Source organism: Triplophysa rosa, linkage group LG13 (genome assembly GCF_024868665.1).
Source record: "Triplophysa rosa linkage group LG13, Trosa_1v2, whole genome shotgun sequence".
In the NCBI taxonomy this organism is placed as follows: domain Eukaryota; kingdom Metazoa; phylum Chordata; class Actinopteri; order Cypriniformes; family Nemacheilidae; genus Triplophysa; species Triplophysa rosa.
Window position 1 is genome coordinate 16,573,765 of NC_079902.1, and position 16,053 is coordinate 16,589,817.

Consider the following 16,053-nt stretch of genomic DNA (forward strand, 5'->3'; position numbering starts at 1 on the left):
TCTACTGTTTCTCACGCTTTGATCTTCCTCATAAGCATCAGCAGCACAGACTGTGTTGGAGGTGTGAATCGGGTTTAGAAAAGGTGTCAGTGCAGTTGTTTACATTGTTGTGACATTGGTGAAGAGTATTGGCTGAACAAATTCTGTCTTTTAACTCCGTTTATTGAATTACAAACAGTATATACTTTATCTCATTATCAGACATTTTAAAATGGATGATTTTGCTGTTGTAAAGATATGAAGGCCAAAACAACACTCACACATATTTAGGAACAGAGCATTTGCACAATAGAGAGGAGGGCTTCCTGTTACTTCTCTTTTTCCTGTATCCCCTGTTGAAAAAAACAGCATATGCTGGTTAAGTAGGTTTTGAAGCATGGCAGCTGGTTTCTGCTGATTTAAGATGGTCATGTGCTGGTTTAAATTGGCCCTAAACCAGCTCATGACCTGTTTAGGACCAGCTCATGACCGTTTTAAACCAGCCACCATGCTACAAAACCTACCTTTTTCAACAGGGTCAACGGTAAGAATGTCATGCGGGTTTGAGAGTGGGTAAAGGGGTTTCAGTGGGAGGCAGGAGGAGCTGAACATACAGCTTCTGCTGACACTGAGTTCTGCAGCTCAAAGTGAAAAGTTTTTTCTTATTTTATTGAGCTGTGTTTGTATAATGGCAGAGTACATATAAAGCCAGTGTTGTAACCTTTTCCACCTTCTCAGGCCAAGAGTGGAAGAGCTCAACATGAGGATGTTGAGGTGGAGCTGACCAATAAGATTATAACATGTTTAAAACTCCCTTTGTTTAAAGGTGGGGTGGTTGATTTGGAAAGGTGCTAATTTTAGCCTGCTAGCACTGAAATTATAATCCCACTTTATGCGATTTGCTGTCCAAAGTCACGCCTCCTCCAAACACATGAATGTATTTCATAAATCCACGTAACGAATCCATTAAATTCTTCTCGAAGCATACCTGTCCAAAAGAAAGAGAGCAACCATGGTATCGTCTTTTAGACCCTTTGCCTGCCGGAGCGGTCTCCATCGTGTAAAAACTGAACCGATGTTAATTTGAGTTTTTCATCTTTCATGATCCAGACGGTTTTTCGTCACTGCTTTTTCAAAAACTGACTTTCATTTTGTAGATTTACTTGTTGTCGGTTCCGCAGGAAAGTTTAATTGTTGCTTATTGTCCGCCATTCTCCCTACATTGACACAACGGACGTGAGCGCTGATGACATATGATGGCTGCTCTGCGTGAACAGGGTGCACAGTGGTATGCAAAATACGTTGGCTGAAAATGTACACATGACCAGTCACAGCGTTCGGCCAGAACGTTTTGATTGGGTGAACGTTTTTTGGTCCTACGCCTTTCACAGACGATATACAGTATAATTATAAAAATATTATTTAACCACTATACTTCTTGATTGCTATCAGGATGTAATGAGATTTCCAACCAACATGACAAAAAATGTTTCTGGACAGACACCCACCCTGCATTTAATGCACAATTTGGGTTAGGGGGCTTGATGTATAGTTGGACAGCGGGAAGCTCCGCCCCGCTTTTGAGCATGAGGTGAGCTGGGGAAGTGGTTTAAGTGTGGTTCTCTTAATAAGCCGAGGTGTGTACGGCATGGGTTGTGGTTGACAACAGCCCCTAATAAACCGCCCTTTGTTCACAAAGAAATCTCGTTCTTGTCTGGGAATGTTACTATATATATGAGAGCAGCAGAGAGTATGTTTGTGTAGCTGGTGGCATGTTATGTGATAGTACTGTATAGTTCACCCTCTGAAGAGTCCAGTTAGATTCTTTAGAAGGTTATGTGAGATCAAGGTGTTTATTTTTTATAATAACGTATTGGTGTTAATTTATAATGTGCACTGATTGCTTCTGCACAACATGATCAGGAGAGCTTAAAGGACCAGTGTGTAATTTATTGACAGAAATGCAGTAGGCCATGTAATATACATAACTATGCGTTCAGAGGTGTATAAAGACCTACATACTAAAGCGTTATGTTTTTCTTACCTTAGAATGAGCTATTTATATCTACACCGCTGGTCCCCTTGCATGAAATGTTGTTGCCATGTCGCCATTTTGTTTCTACAGTAGCCCTAAACAGACAAACTGCTCTATAGAACGCGTTTTGTAAATACATCATCTCATTTGGGAAAGAAGCAAAACGTGATGACATCTTAATCCTCTCTCTGCCTCCGTAGTGTCATGGTAACGAGGAGTCATGGACAGAGGACCCAAGTGCAGACAGCGGGTAAGGGGTTAACATAAATGTTTAACAAAACACAAACCATGAAACAAAAACCCACGAGGGGGTAAAACATCACACAGCAAGGATATTAAGAAGGGTAAACAGGGACCTAGACAACTACACTAAACTCGACAAGACAAGACATAAACTACCATTAACAAAACTAAACTAGATACACAGCAATACAGCCCGGGATGGCGACAAGGTACGGGCAAGGCAAAATGAACCGACAGAAGACAGAAAACACAAGGGCATTAAATAAGGGAACAAATCAAGAGGGAACAGCTGACAGGCATGAAACAATAACGAGCAATAATGAGGAGACGAGAGGGCAGGAACAGAGACGAGACCGGAGGGAATATGGCAAGCCATAAGGGCCAAAATTACCTCCCTCCACATAAAACATAAGGTTCTGTCATGGTTCTGCCTCTTCTCGTCATGTCTTTCTTGGTCTTGTGGCAGAACCATGACACATAGTGCTTCAAAAGGGAGGGGTGGAGTGAGCGGTTGGTTGCAATTCGCCACATCACCGTTAGATGACGCTAAAAATTACACAATGGTCCTATAATAAAATAATCAGGTAGTGTAAATAAAACGAGACCTGGTCTATTTTAATTTCATGTTACCCTGATGCTGGAATTCTTGAAGAGCTACCACAAGTATCGATAATGGCTGATCTATTCTACCCTATAATTATTTCATATGTAGCCAAAATTTGCCGTCAAATGGTAACTGAAATAAGCAATACATTTTCTAAATGGTTATTTACTGTATGTATTTAAAAAATAGCAAAAATGATAGATTCTGAAAACAATGGCTCAAAACTAATAACGCACCGTCCTGGTACTGAGAGTCATCTTTAGTGGTGCAGTTTAATATTACATGTTAATTACACGCAATGTCATTAATAACACATGAAATCATATTTGCAAAATATGAAATCAAATTGCTCTTTCAACTTGTTTGAATTTCGTGTTTTGGCTTACAACCAGAAGCATACAAGTTATCCTCCCAGAAGGTCTACATTCATTATCGCAAAATATAGTGTAAACCCCCCTGAGTGTGATATAAAACCCTCTGCTTTACATGGGTCCAAATCACACGGTCAGTGTTTGTTCTGTGATAACATTAATAACAATGTGGTTGTAGCCTATATAATCACAGTCTTCTTATGTTTTGTGTGTTAAAAAGAATGTTATAATTGTGCCAATACAGTTGTTGTGGTCTACAAAAATGTTTACAAGAAAAGCTAACAGGAAGTCTGTGATGTCAGGCTTTTCGTGACATCAGTGAGATGTACAATATAATGTTGCTGTAGTTTTTCAAGAGGACAAACAGCCAAAGACTATGAAGTGAAGATGTGGGTTTCTTTCATGAGTTGTGTTTCTGTCATCCTTCTAAATATGTGTAAGTGTATGCATATAAATTACTTTAATGATTAGTATATAATGGGTTGTAACAATATTTTTTAGATGATTTTTAAAGTTTTATCCACAGAAATTTTAGGCAATAATTTTTAGTTTATCTACTGTAAATTTAACAGAGGAGTACATCATCTGCGGTTATTACTTTAAATGTTTTCCCATTGCTAGGGTCTTTAAAAAATTTGTTTTAGAGTTTATACGCATTGATACTTGTAAACAATCAGATGCTTGATTTAAAAATTGATGTAAAAATAAAACTTTGTTTTATATGCAGACCTGTGACATAACATACTGTAAATTTTTGCTGCTTTAAATTTTTCTGTTGCAGTTGTACTTATTTTGATGAATAATGTAATGTAAAAATACTTTTTGACAGCATCATTTTTTACAGTGATGGTTTATTTTATTAAGCCCTGTCATAACCCAGATGTACAGTAGTAAGAATATTTTCTTAATTCTTTCCTTACTTAATTCTTTCTTTATTTTACAGACACAAGCAAGTCTGAGTTTGCAAGTCAACCAGATCCAGTGATGTCTGTCTCTGTTGGTGATAATGTCATTTTGCGTTGCTTCATTTTGAATAATTACGATGATCCAGTTGTTTGGTACAAGCAAACTTCAGGACAACAGCCCTCTATTGTTGCATTGGTGCAGATGGTGAAATATGTGGAAAATCCAGATTTTTATAATGAGTTTAAATCCCAGAAGCGTTTTACTATTGAGAAAGCAAATGGAATGTGTCACTTAAAGATTACAAATGTCACTGCATCTGATGAAGGAATGTATTACTGTGGAGGGAAAAATTATGAGATTTTTTTTGCTGGAGGCACATATTTGAATTTGAAAGGTAAATGCTTCAATTTAATTTAATTATTAATTTAATTTCAATTTTATATTACAAAATCATGCACTCTGGTATATAAAATGTCTTCATTATTTCTTAAGGGTTACAAAACACCCAGCATGAATTGTACGTGTCTGTTCTTCAGCGTCCTGCATCAGTGTCTGTCCACTCTGGAGACACAGTGATGCTGATGTGCTCTGTGCTGTCTGAACGCACATCAGAAGACATCAGAATGTTCTGGTTCAGATCTGATTCAGGAAAATCTGTTCCACAGATCATTTACACGTATAATCAGAGTGATCAGTGTGAGATTGATTCTGCTACACAAAACTGTACAAACAATCTGTACAAAGACATTGTCAGTCAGACGGACGCTGGCATGTATTACTGTGCTCTGATCACATGTGGAAAAATTCTGTTTGGTAATGGGACAAAGATACATGTGGGTAAGTGCCAAACCTCCTGCTTCTTAAACTTTATAACATTAGAAATACTTCTTTATCAATAGAATATACTTGTTTATCATAAAATTGTTATTTAATAGTTATTTTAGGAATGGTGTGGTGTAAGTGTATATAACAGCAATAATAGACAACGGAGCCCACAACAGTTCTTTTGTGTTAGATGTTTTGTATGAAGTACAAAATATGAAGTGTGTTTGTACATCTTTTAAATGATTGTCACTCGCTTGACATGTATTTATTATACATTTATTTTCTATATTTATTATAGAACTTCTTACATTAGGAAAAGTATATCTATATTTCAGTTGTTAGAGCATTCAGTTTACAGCACAAAGGTTGTGGGTTTAATTTTCAGTGAACACAGATGCTGATAAAAATGTATTCTTTGAATGCACAGTAAGCCACTTTGGATAAAAAAACATCTGTCAAATGTGAAAGTAATGTAAATTTGCATTAATTGGGATATATGTTAAAATACTTTTTTGTAGAAAGTTACATAAAACTGAGGATATATAGTGTATTTGAGTAAAAAGATAATGTATAGTTGGTAGGTGCACTGTAAAACTTTGCTGTAATTTCGCAGCAGGTTTGCCAGTAATTTACTGTAGATTTAATGTACGATTTTGTTTTAAGCATAAACTTACCTAGTTTATATATTTTTCTTTCATAAAACAAATATCTTGGGTCACTTTTCTTGTTTTGTAAATGTATCATAATTTAAGAACTTTTAAATATTTTTACAGAAAACAAGAGAAAAATGCTTATTAAGAATGTCATTTTTTTGCAGTGTTGCTGTGCTCTGCCAGTCTCTTCTTGCTCATTTTGAATCTCATAAGTCAAAGTGTTTTGATTTTGATTAAAGTAATTGAAAACAGTACTAATTGGAAAGTATATTAAGTAGTAATTAAATCTACAGTAAGTTACTGGCAAACCTGCAGCAAAAACTACAGCAAAGTTTTACAGTGTGAGTTTTAATGTACAATCAGTCCTCTGTGACTTACATAATGAATTTGCACTTGTACTGTATATTTGCTGGAAGAATAGAATGTAATGCCTATTTATCGACACACACAGAGTTTCATAAATGTGTCATATGTTCATGTTTCAATGCATGAATGTCTCACTAAAAACATACACAATGTGTTTTATTTGCACTGTTTTATAGAAAAGTCAGTGGAATCTATAGTGATTATATTGGGAGTACTGTTGGGTTTTTGTGTGGTTGTGATTATTGCTCAAGCTGTCTCATACCATAAAAAAGCAAGACATTACTACAACAGAGGTGAGCGTTAAATTGAAAAAAAAAAAAAAAAATTCACCCAGCCTTTAAATCAAGAGAAATCTTTAAACTGCTTAACTGCAGGTCTCTTGACCATTTGTTTGCTCTTTTAACCAGAAACAGTTCACGGCATTGACAAAAAACATCCTTCCAATCAGGTGTGCTTCATTTATACAGTATATTTATTTTATTCATGGAATGTATTTGCAATGAGAAGACATTCATTTCTAAATGAGAAGATTTTTGTAATGTTATTTACTGTTTTGTGTTACTTTCACAGAACTGTAATGCATTGCATTTGCATTATGCTGCTCCTGACTTTAAGGAGGGGAAAAACAGAAGAATGAGAAGAAAAGAAGCTCCTCAGGACAGCGTGTACAGCCAACTGAATTATCTCAGTGACGATCACACTATATTTGATTAGACACTGTAAATTATCACACAGGAAATGTAACAAACGCCTCACCTACAAATAATGTACTGTACGCTTATAGTTCAAAAAGTAAAAAATGCTTTTGTATGGTTTTATGCCAAGGGAAGGTTTATGCAATATCAAACACGCTTTGAAATGTGACCTCAAATCACAGCTTATAAATATGACATTTTGTCTGGGGGTCTCAGCTGAGAATGATCTTCTATTGTGTCATGATTTTCCTCTCAGGCTTTGGTCTTCCTCATTAGCATGAGCAGCACAGATTGTGTTGGGGATGTAAGATTTAAAAGTGCAAAGCAGCTGTTTAAACATTGTGATGTTAAATTACACACAGTAGTAAACTTTCCCTTATAATCAGATTCAGTATAGATGGTCTCTCTGAGAAGAGGAGGAGGGCTGGAAGACTGTAGATGGAGAAAATGTATTAACCACATGATCACATCAAACTGAATTGTTATATTGTGTTGTAACAGCAAATGGAGATTTTGAAAGGTGTATTTTCTGTTTACACTGGCTTAAGTATAGGCTAATGTAAGTTTTTTATGAGTACTATTTAAAAAAGTTCCTAACACAGTCCATTCATTAATACATACTATCCAACATCTCTAAAAAGCCCAATTATTCCTGAGACACAACTTGTGTCATAAAACATGTTTTGAACACATCATACTTGTGATTTCCAATTTTTCAAAAATTGTTTTTCTATCTGAAAGCCCATTATTTTACAGGTATGTGCAAATAAACAGTATTTAAAAGAAAAGTTTAATAAATATTTTTAAAGGAGCAATGTTGAGATTTTAGCAGCATCTAGTAAGGTTGCAAATTGCAACCAACGGCTCACTCCACCCCTCCCTTTCAGCATTTTGCTGGACAGTCTTGACATCGGAAGCTTTCTCCCACATCCCGCAAGTCATTAAAAGTTTCTCGCATTTAATTTTGTCTGTATTTTATTACATACTGTACATGTCAACATTTGGCTACCAAAATCTGGGAGACCCTCGATCGCGTTCCTGGAGTGTCACAGGAGAAATAACTCAGGAATAAAACAGGAATTTTGGGGGAAATAACAAAAAGGGAGGGTGGGGAAACGGGATACTCCTGGCCAAAACGGGAGTGTTGACAGGTATGTTTTATTTTTGTTATTATTAGTTTTGTAACATTTAATTTCATCTTCCTTTAATAAAATTCCGCGATAAAAAAACAACACACCGAAGATGCGCAGCACAGGCGTTATCTTGTTAAAGCCAAAGCGTGATAAACAGACGCTGCTTGAGCGCTTGCTTACTTAAACAAGTGGTTTGATTTCACTGATGGCAATAACCCTAAACACATCTCATACCTGGCTGTCAAGAGGGATTTTAGCTTGCAAAACCTCAAAGAAGTAGCTGAAGCATTAAAAACGAGCTTTAAACTGGACATGAACCAGCAGTATAACAGTAGTAAATTATCTCTCTGTCGTCATTGTCCCGCAAAATCACGTCTGCTGTCATGCAAACGAGCCTTAGCCAGGTGGTCACACTACTTTCAAGGCACTGCGGTGGCTGAAATAAGAAGTCTGTTTAGGGCTACTGTAGAAACAACATGGCGAATTCCATGCAAGGGGACCCGCACTCTACAGTATGTAGATAGCTCATTCTAAGGTAATAAAAACATAACGCTTCATTATGTAAGGTCTTTATACACCTCTGAACACATAGTTATGTATATTATATTGCATTTCTGTCAATAGATCTGTAAGAATAACAATTGCTTTCTATCAATGCACTTGGAAGCCCATTGTCTTGGTTGGTTTACCCTGCTGGTATTCTATGGTAACACCATATGCCATGTGAGCTACAGGTATGAGGATAAGCAAGCATGTCCTGAGACATCCAGCAGCCTACATTTTTTTAAAATGATTAATAATAATAATAAAAAAGGCCACCGCAGAGGTCCACAATGAATCTGCAGCTTGTGAGCAAGGCAGTTTCTGGTGTAGATGCTGTAATTTGTCATCTACCAAAAATCATCTACTAAAAATGTTATTTAACTTTGCTTGAAATTATTATATAAGCTAAGCATATGACTATTTATGTACTGTATGTCTATATGAGATTGCAGATGCAGATCATTTGGTAAGCTTGGCCTAATAAGGAGAGTTTGGAGATTGCTAATTATCAAAAATGATTTTTATTAAAATGTCTATAAAATATGCCATTCCTGTTCATGTACACCAATCAGATTGCATTGACTGTTACTGAAAGCATGTGTTGGTTTGGAGGGAAGGGATCATGGTGGGTGATGCTAAGATATAAGGTTTGTTGTGATCTGCGAGACAGATGAAGAGCATGTAAGGGCTTTCAGGAGGAGGCAGGAGGAGCTAAGCACACAGAGTTTGCTGACACTGAGCCCTGAAGCTTCAAGAGTAAAAATATTCTATCAGAAAGAGAGTGCACGTTTTCTTTCTTTTAGTAGTCATGTCATATATTGACTCGCTTGATTCTATGTAAAAAGTTGTTCAAGACAAGTCAAATGTTTTGCCACTCCAATAAGATTGAGCTGTGCTGGTGTGATGTGAGTTATAACACCTATACCTCTCAGGCCAAGAGAGGAGGAGCTATACATGAGGTTTTAGAGGTGGAGTACACCAAACATATATATGAGAACAGCAGAGAGGATGTTTGTGTGCAGATCAATAGTATACTGTGGTTTGGACTAAATAGTCCAGTTTTACTCTTTAGAGGGTGATGTGGGATCACAACGATGGGTTTTCTTTATTTTTTATAATTAAAAAATGCACATTCATTTATACTGTGCAGTGATGGTTTCTGGACAAGATCAGTTAATTGATAGTGTTAATAAAATGAGACTTGGTCCTTTTTTATTTCATATTACCCTGTTGCAGGGAATCTTTTAAGATCTATTAAGTTTGTAATGCGTCATCAATAATGGCTGATCCATTTTGCCTTGTAAAACAATTTCTAAATGGTTAATTTGTGTATTTAAAAATCACAACAATCACTGTATTATATTGTTCTTGGTGTGGTATACTTTAACAATTGTTACAATTGTGCCAATACCATTGTTGTGGTCTATAAAACGTTTACAAGAAAAGGTACAGTAACAGGAAGCCTGTGATGTCAAGCTTTTTGTGACATCAGTGAGATGTACAATATAATGTTGAGGTAGTTTTCAAGAGGACAAACAGCCAAAGACTATGAAGTGAAGATGTGGGTTTCTTTCATCATTTGCGTTTCTATCATCTTTCAACTTACGTGTAAGTGTATATATGAATTTCTTATGATTTGCGTTTGAAACCTCATAATATACGTTTTTTTATTTTGTACACAGAATTTTGCTATTTTTGCTTATTTTTAACATTTATTTTGAGTTTAACAGCTTTAGTTCTAAATTAAACTGAGGAGTAGGCTAGATGTCCTGCAATGATTTTAAAGTATTTATTTTATTATGTATTTTTTTCTTGTTATATTGCTTATTTAAGGTATAAACGTTTTAACCTAGGGTCTTAATAACTTTTGTTTTAAGTTGATATTATTAAGATGGTGTAAGATGTTATGATACGTAAACCTTTAACACAAAATTGTTTTTGATTTATTTTATTATGTCTTGCCATATAACTAAAATCTAAATTCTTTCTTATACAGATACAGGAGAGGCTGGGGTTGTCAGTCAACCAGATCCAGTGATGTCTGTCTCTGTTGGTGATAATGTCACTTTGCATTGCTTCATTTTGAAAAATACCAATGATCCAATTGTTTGGTACAAGCAAACTTCAAGACAGCAGCTTTATATTATTGCAATGACACAGAAATACATGAATATTCCTGACTTTTATAATGAGTTTAAATTCCAGAAGCGTTTTTCTGTTGAGAAAGCAACAGGACAGTGTCACTTAAAGATTACAAATGTCACTGCATCTGATGAAGGAATGTATTACTGTGGATGGAAAAAGTTTGAGATTGATTTTGCTGAAGGCACATATTTGAAGTTAAAAGGTAAATATTTGTAAGATTAGGTAAATCTTCCTTTTTTTCCTATTAGAAGATTCAGATGTAATCTGTATTTGGAATACATTTCTAAATCATGTTTGTTATTGAATGCCAATACAATTATTCATATAATATTAGTGTTAACAGTTACAGCTGTATTCGTAAAAACTGAAATTACCCTAAAGTAACAATCTGGTTCATTGTTAGTTCTTGGTAATGTTAACAAATTTGACCTTATTGTAAAGTGTTGCCTTATTTTTATATCACTGTTTGAAATGAATCGTGTGATTTGGTATAAAAATGTCTTCATTTCTTCCTTAGGGTTACAAAACACCCAGCATAAATTGAAAGTGTCTGTTCTTCAGCGTCCTGCATCAGTGTCTGTCCACCCCGGAGACACAGTGATGCTGATGTGCTCTGTGCTGTCTGAACGCACATCAGAAGACAAAAGAATGTTCTGGTTCAGATCTGATTCAGGAAAATCTGTTCCACAGATCATTTACACGTATAATCAGAGTGATCAGTGTGAGATTGATTCTGCTACACAAAACTGTACAAACAATCTGTACAAAGACATTGTCAGTCAGACGGACGCTGGCATGTATTACTGTGCTCTGATCACATGTGGAAAAATTCTGTTTGGTAATGGGACAAAGATACATGTGGGTAAGTGCCAAACCTTCTGCTCCTTAAACATTATAACATTTATGTAAAGAGTTATAAAAATAGCAGTTTGTCGTAATAAAGTGTTATTTGGGAATGGTGTGGTATAACAGTAATAACAGAGAAAAGAGTTGTTTTTGTTACATGTTTTGTGTAAAGTAGAAAGTATGTGTGTTTGTACTTCTTTTAAATGAATGTCTCTCATTTGACTATTATTTTTTTACCTTCTTAAATTAGGAGTAGTTCTAGTATTTTTATATTTCAGTTGGTAGAGCATTGAGTTAACACTGATTGAACACAGATGCTGATATAAAATGTATTCTTTGAATGCAATCACTTAAAATGTAAAAACGTCTGTCAAATGTGTAAATGTAACGTGCACTACATAAGTGTGATGTTCGTCCAAATACTTTTTGTGCACACCTACCTAAAACTGAGTTAATATGAGTAGCTAATATAACAAATTAGAGGTGAGTCTTAATGTACATTACGATCAGTGCTCGATTCTCTGAATTACTGCGACGAACAATTTATTAAAATTTTTATAATTTTCTGAAGAATAGATGTTAATGCCTATTTATATTGACACGCACACAGTTTTATAAATGTGTGTTACCACAAATAAGACCACATTACATTGACATACACAATGTGTTTTACTTGCACTGTTTTATAGAAAAGCCAGTGGAATCTATAGTGATTATATTGGGAGTACTGTTGGGGGTTTGTGTGCTTGTGATTACTGCCCAAGCTGTCTCATACCATAAAAAAGAAAGATATTACAACAACAGAGGTGAGCATAAAATGTAATTTTCATACACTGTCTCTTAAAATAATAAAATAGACCCAGCCTTTCAAAATCAATAGAAATCTCTCTTTAAACTGGTCCCTCTTACTACACTAAAAATGTTTACATGCTTTTATGTTTTGTCTTACCCATATCGAGTATTTTAGTTGGTGTAACCTGATATAATCATGTCGATTTAATGACATTGTTTTGATCTTTCAACCAGAAAACGTTCAAGACACTGACAAACACCATCCTTCCAGTCAGGTGTGTTTTATATTTTTTATTCATGAAATGCATTTGCAGTGAGAAGACATTAATTTTTAACTAAAGAGAGATTTCTATAATGTTATTTACTGTTATGTGTTACTTTCACAGGACTGTGATGCATTGCATTACGCTGCTCCACATTTTAAGGAGGGAAAAAACAGAAGAATGAGAAGAAAAGAAGCTCCTCAGGACAGCGTGTACAGCCAACTGAATTATCTTAGGGTGACTGATCACACTATATTTGAGTAGACACTGTAGATTCACAGGGAGTTTAGCCTCACCTGTGTGGAAGTGATTTATTAGCAAATATTATATACTGTGGCGGCTGGTGCAAATTTTTTTGAGGGGGCGCAACAAACCATTTGACATGTGATGTAAACGAATCATCACTACTTGGGTAAAAAAAGGTTTGAAACAAGAAATTCAGAACCAGAAGAAGTGGAAATGACCAGTGATGGAGAAGATCACTGTCAGAGTGCTAAGACACCCTTACGCAATAGGCTAAAGGAGCGAAACTCGGATGTGTGTTGCAAAGTGGTCATCAATAGACCAGATCAGGAGGCCTTGGACTACAAGTGCTTGAGGAGATTTTATCAAATGAAAAATAGGAGACTTAAATGTTCTGCTGTTGGTTGTGAACTGTGTAGATAAGAAAATAGCCAAACTACAATGGTCTGCAATCTGTATATTGTTGGTTGTAAAAATGAAAACGTATAAATAAAAGGCTTATGAATTAAAAGCTTATGTTTCTGTTCAGCTACAAAAGCAGGGTTATTTTCAACTAAAACTTAAGACAACTGAAAACGAATAAAATATAGGCTTTAATGACAAAACTTAAACTATATGAAAATGAGAAATTGCCTTAAATTGAAATAATATAAAAATTAAAGTTAATTCAAAATAGCAATTAAAAACTAAAATAACTGTAAATTAAAATCTTATGTTATATTTGCATTTTAGGGGTTTTAAAAATTTGATGACAAATGATAATTACTTTTTTTTAATGTGCTGTTCAACATCAAATGATGGTACCATGAAGCGCACATTTTACAACGTACTGTGTGCATGCACATGATCAGGATGGTACCACCTCAGCCTCATTTTGAGCCAGGAAAAGCCCTGACTTGACTATTGTTTTTTTACTATTGTGACTATTGGTTTTGTGAGCATTATGCGGTAAACATGCTCCTGTAATAATTCATTCACTTTGGGCAGTATATACACATACATAAAGACCAAGTGAGACTTACAGAGCCAGGTAACTTGTGATGTTGACTGATGCAATATGAAGACAATAAACACATACAGTATATCTGTGTTCTTCACAGTTCTATCTCTGGTATTTGCATAATAATTGTGTATATTTATAATCAACACAGCCTGTACAGCAGTATAGAATTTTATACAACCGCAAAAGTAAATTATTTCAAAAGTAACATCATTTGAATGGTTTTATGAGGGGCAAAAGAATAAAAGTGATAGGTTTGATCAAAGAAATTAGGGATTAAAACATTGTGGACATAAAGGTTCCAGTAAAAAAAAAATTAAGTGTGTCCCAAAACTATTGTTCTAATGAACATTCACAAACAGCATTACAGAGATGTGTGGTTAAAACTACAGCTCTAGAGTTGTGCTTAAAGGAGTCATATGACACGGCTAAAACGAATATTATTGTTTGTTTGAGATGTAATTTAATGTGTATACACGATTTAAGGTTCAAAAACGCTGTATTTTCCACATACCGTGCATGTTTGTATCTCCTCTTTGCCCTGCCTCTCTGAAACACGCAGATTTTTTACAAAGCTCATGGCTCTGAAAAGCGAGGTGTGCTATGATTGGCCAGTTAACCAGTGCGTAGTGATTGGTCGAATACTGCAAGCGTGTGACGGAAATGTAACGCCTCTTACCATAGTTGAAACATCAGGTTCCAAAGCAATTGTACTGACAGGTACGCCCACCTTACTTGCGTATACATTTGGGCGGTCTTAGTCAACTCATACCACGAACTGAGGTAGATTTGTGGAGGTGTGGTTACACGAGGCATTTCAGGCAGGTCTGGGTGAGCATTCGCTTTTAGATAGAATGCATCTTTTGTTCCCACACTTTCATTTTTGCAATTTTACGTGTCTAATAAATGCATGGACAACTTATAACACACCAAAGATACAGAAAAACACGTGTTTGCGCCATATGACCCCTTTAAAAGCATAGTACATTATAACATGTAGACTTAGATCATTCTCTGGAGCAAAATAAACAAGCAACACACAGTGCATTCTATATCCATCATTCTAAATATACTGTATGCAAATTCCATTTTACGTCTTTTAGTTGGTCAAGAGAAAGCAGGATCTCTGACCTGGGATTTCGCATCACGTGAAGACGTGCGACCAGATGGATTTGTCACGGCGAGAACTTTCTCTCCTCAGGGCATGACTCTCCTCCATTCTTGCACTAGGTTCCTCATATCCTGCTCCCCGCCCATATTCGCAGCTGCATTCGACAATTATTTGCGTGCTCAAACTGCAATGTGACCGGGCCTTTATGTCATTGTCACCCCTGATTGACAGCTAAACCAAGCGCTCTTTGTTGTTAATGTTGTGGTTATTTCGCCTTTGTATGAAGTTTGCTTCGTACATTTGGTTTAACTGCACTGTTAAAGAGGGCGATCTTTACCAATAAACTACGTGTATGCAGGTTAGACACTTACATTGTCCTCCCTTTGTCAATGCAATAATTGCGTGTATGTTTCTATTTACCCCAGCTGCTCAGTGCTCTGGTAATATCAATGGTATGACCCATTTCAGGAGCTGACTAAATCACAATTTATAATCAGAATATGAGCAAAGCTCGCATACGTAAACGAAATACTGAAGCGTTAGCAATGCTAATTCAAAGCGCCAGGGATTGAATGTCAAAGCGCGGTTTAAACACTACGCCCCCCAGCTGAACTGAAAGTTTTGATTGGTTTTGCCCCAAAATAAGACCTGTTATTGGCCGTTTCTCCAAAAGTCCAAGAACCGAACTGAAATGAGACGCCATAGGCCCTGTCCCAAATAGTGCACTCCAGTCTTGTGGACCTCCTCCGAGTCCACACTAGGTGACGTCAGGAAGTGCAGACCTATAGGGCACTAGGCACGAGTCCACAAGGGTACATGGAAGTGCATTTTGGGACAGACTTGAGGCCATCACGCAGGAAAGAGCAAGCGGTGCTTTCTAAGCACTCTCGCGGTACTTTGTTGTCATACGCTGATCAGTCTGCGCAGTGCCGCGTGAAGTCGACCACACTTGTTGTGCCATTGTTGTTATTTGGGACAGAAGCTGACGGTTTTTATAGTTCTGTATTTCATATGTTCATATGCCACCCGAGCATTATGCAGTAGAAACTTATGTTTGTAATGAATTCATTTGGCATAAAGCATGACGCTGCTGCTGTGACGCAATCCGTCTTAAAATGCAGCCTTCAAAGAACGCAGCCGCCGAATTGGGACACAGCCTTTGTCTGTGTTGTACTTTTCAAATTTTAGTGAAAAATAAATGTAGCCAAGTTGAATACTTTGTTTTTATTCAACTCAAGTAGGAGTAAAAGTACCAAAATTTAATTATACTTAAGAAAGTTGAAAAATCGAAAACATTACT

General features: G+C 36.1%; 2 protein-coding genes across 3 annotated transcripts; both read left to right on the plus strand.

Moving 5' to 3' along the window:
* The first annotated feature begins 3,607 nt into the window (after window positions 1-3,607).
* On the plus strand, window positions 3,608-7,614 carry LOC130564028 (signal-regulatory protein beta-2-like). Of its 2 annotated transcripts, XM_057349894.1 has the most exons (6): window positions 3,608-3,668; window positions 4,176-4,532; window positions 4,631-4,975; window positions 6,159-6,275; window positions 6,390-6,430; window positions 6,553-7,614. In XM_057349894.1, the coding sequence occupies exons 1-6, from the start codon at window positions 3,620-3,622 to the stop codon at window positions 6,694-6,696; spliced, it is 1,053 nt and encodes a 350-aa protein (XP_057205877.1). In that variant the 5' UTR covers window positions 3,608-3,619; the 3' UTR covers window positions 6,697-7,614. The 2 variants fall into 2 exon arrangements, with proteins under 2 accessions (XP_057205877.1, XP_057205878.1); XM_057349895.1 differs by lacking the exon at window positions 6,159-6,275.
* A 2,278-nt stretch (window positions 7,615-9,892) lies between these two features.
* On the plus strand, window positions 9,893-13,134 carry LOC130564062 (signal-regulatory protein beta-2-like). The gene is made up of 6 exons (XM_057349939.1): window positions 9,893-9,961; window positions 10,350-10,700; window positions 11,016-11,360; window positions 12,034-12,150; window positions 12,371-12,411; window positions 12,523-13,134. Exons 1-6 carry the CDS (start codon window positions 9,913-9,915, stop codon window positions 12,661-12,663), a joined length of 1,044 nt encoding a protein of 347 aa, XP_057205922.1. The 5' UTR covers window positions 9,893-9,912; the 3' UTR covers window positions 12,664-13,134.
* The last annotated feature ends 2,919 nt before the right edge of the window (window positions 13,135-16,053 follow it).

Excerpts from the sequence above, each read along its gene's own strand:
- LOC130564028 (XM_057349894.1), top strand. The coding sequence starts at position 3,620 with ATGTGGGTTTCTTTCATGAGTTGTGTTTCTGTCATCCTTCTAAATATG. Across the intron at positions 4,533-4,630 it reads CACATATTTGAATTTGAAAG|GGTTACAAAACACCCAGCAT; the intron begins GTAAATGCTTCA and ends TTATTTCTTAAG. Across the intron at positions 6,431-6,552 it reads AAAAACATCCTTCCAATCAG|AACTGTAATGCATTGCATTT; the intron begins GTGTGCTTCATT and ends TTACTTTCACAG.
- LOC130564062 (XM_057349939.1), top strand. The coding sequence starts at position 9,913 with ATGTGGGTTTCTTTCATCATTTGCGTTTCTATCATCTTTCAACTTACG. Across the intron at positions 10,701-11,015 it reads CACATATTTGAAGTTAAAAG|GGTTACAAAACACCCAGCAT; the intron begins GTAAATATTTGT and ends TTTCTTCCTTAG. Across the intron at positions 12,412-12,522 it reads AACACCATCCTTCCAGTCAG|GACTGTGATGCATTGCATTA; the intron begins GTGTGTTTTATA and ends TTACTTTCACAG.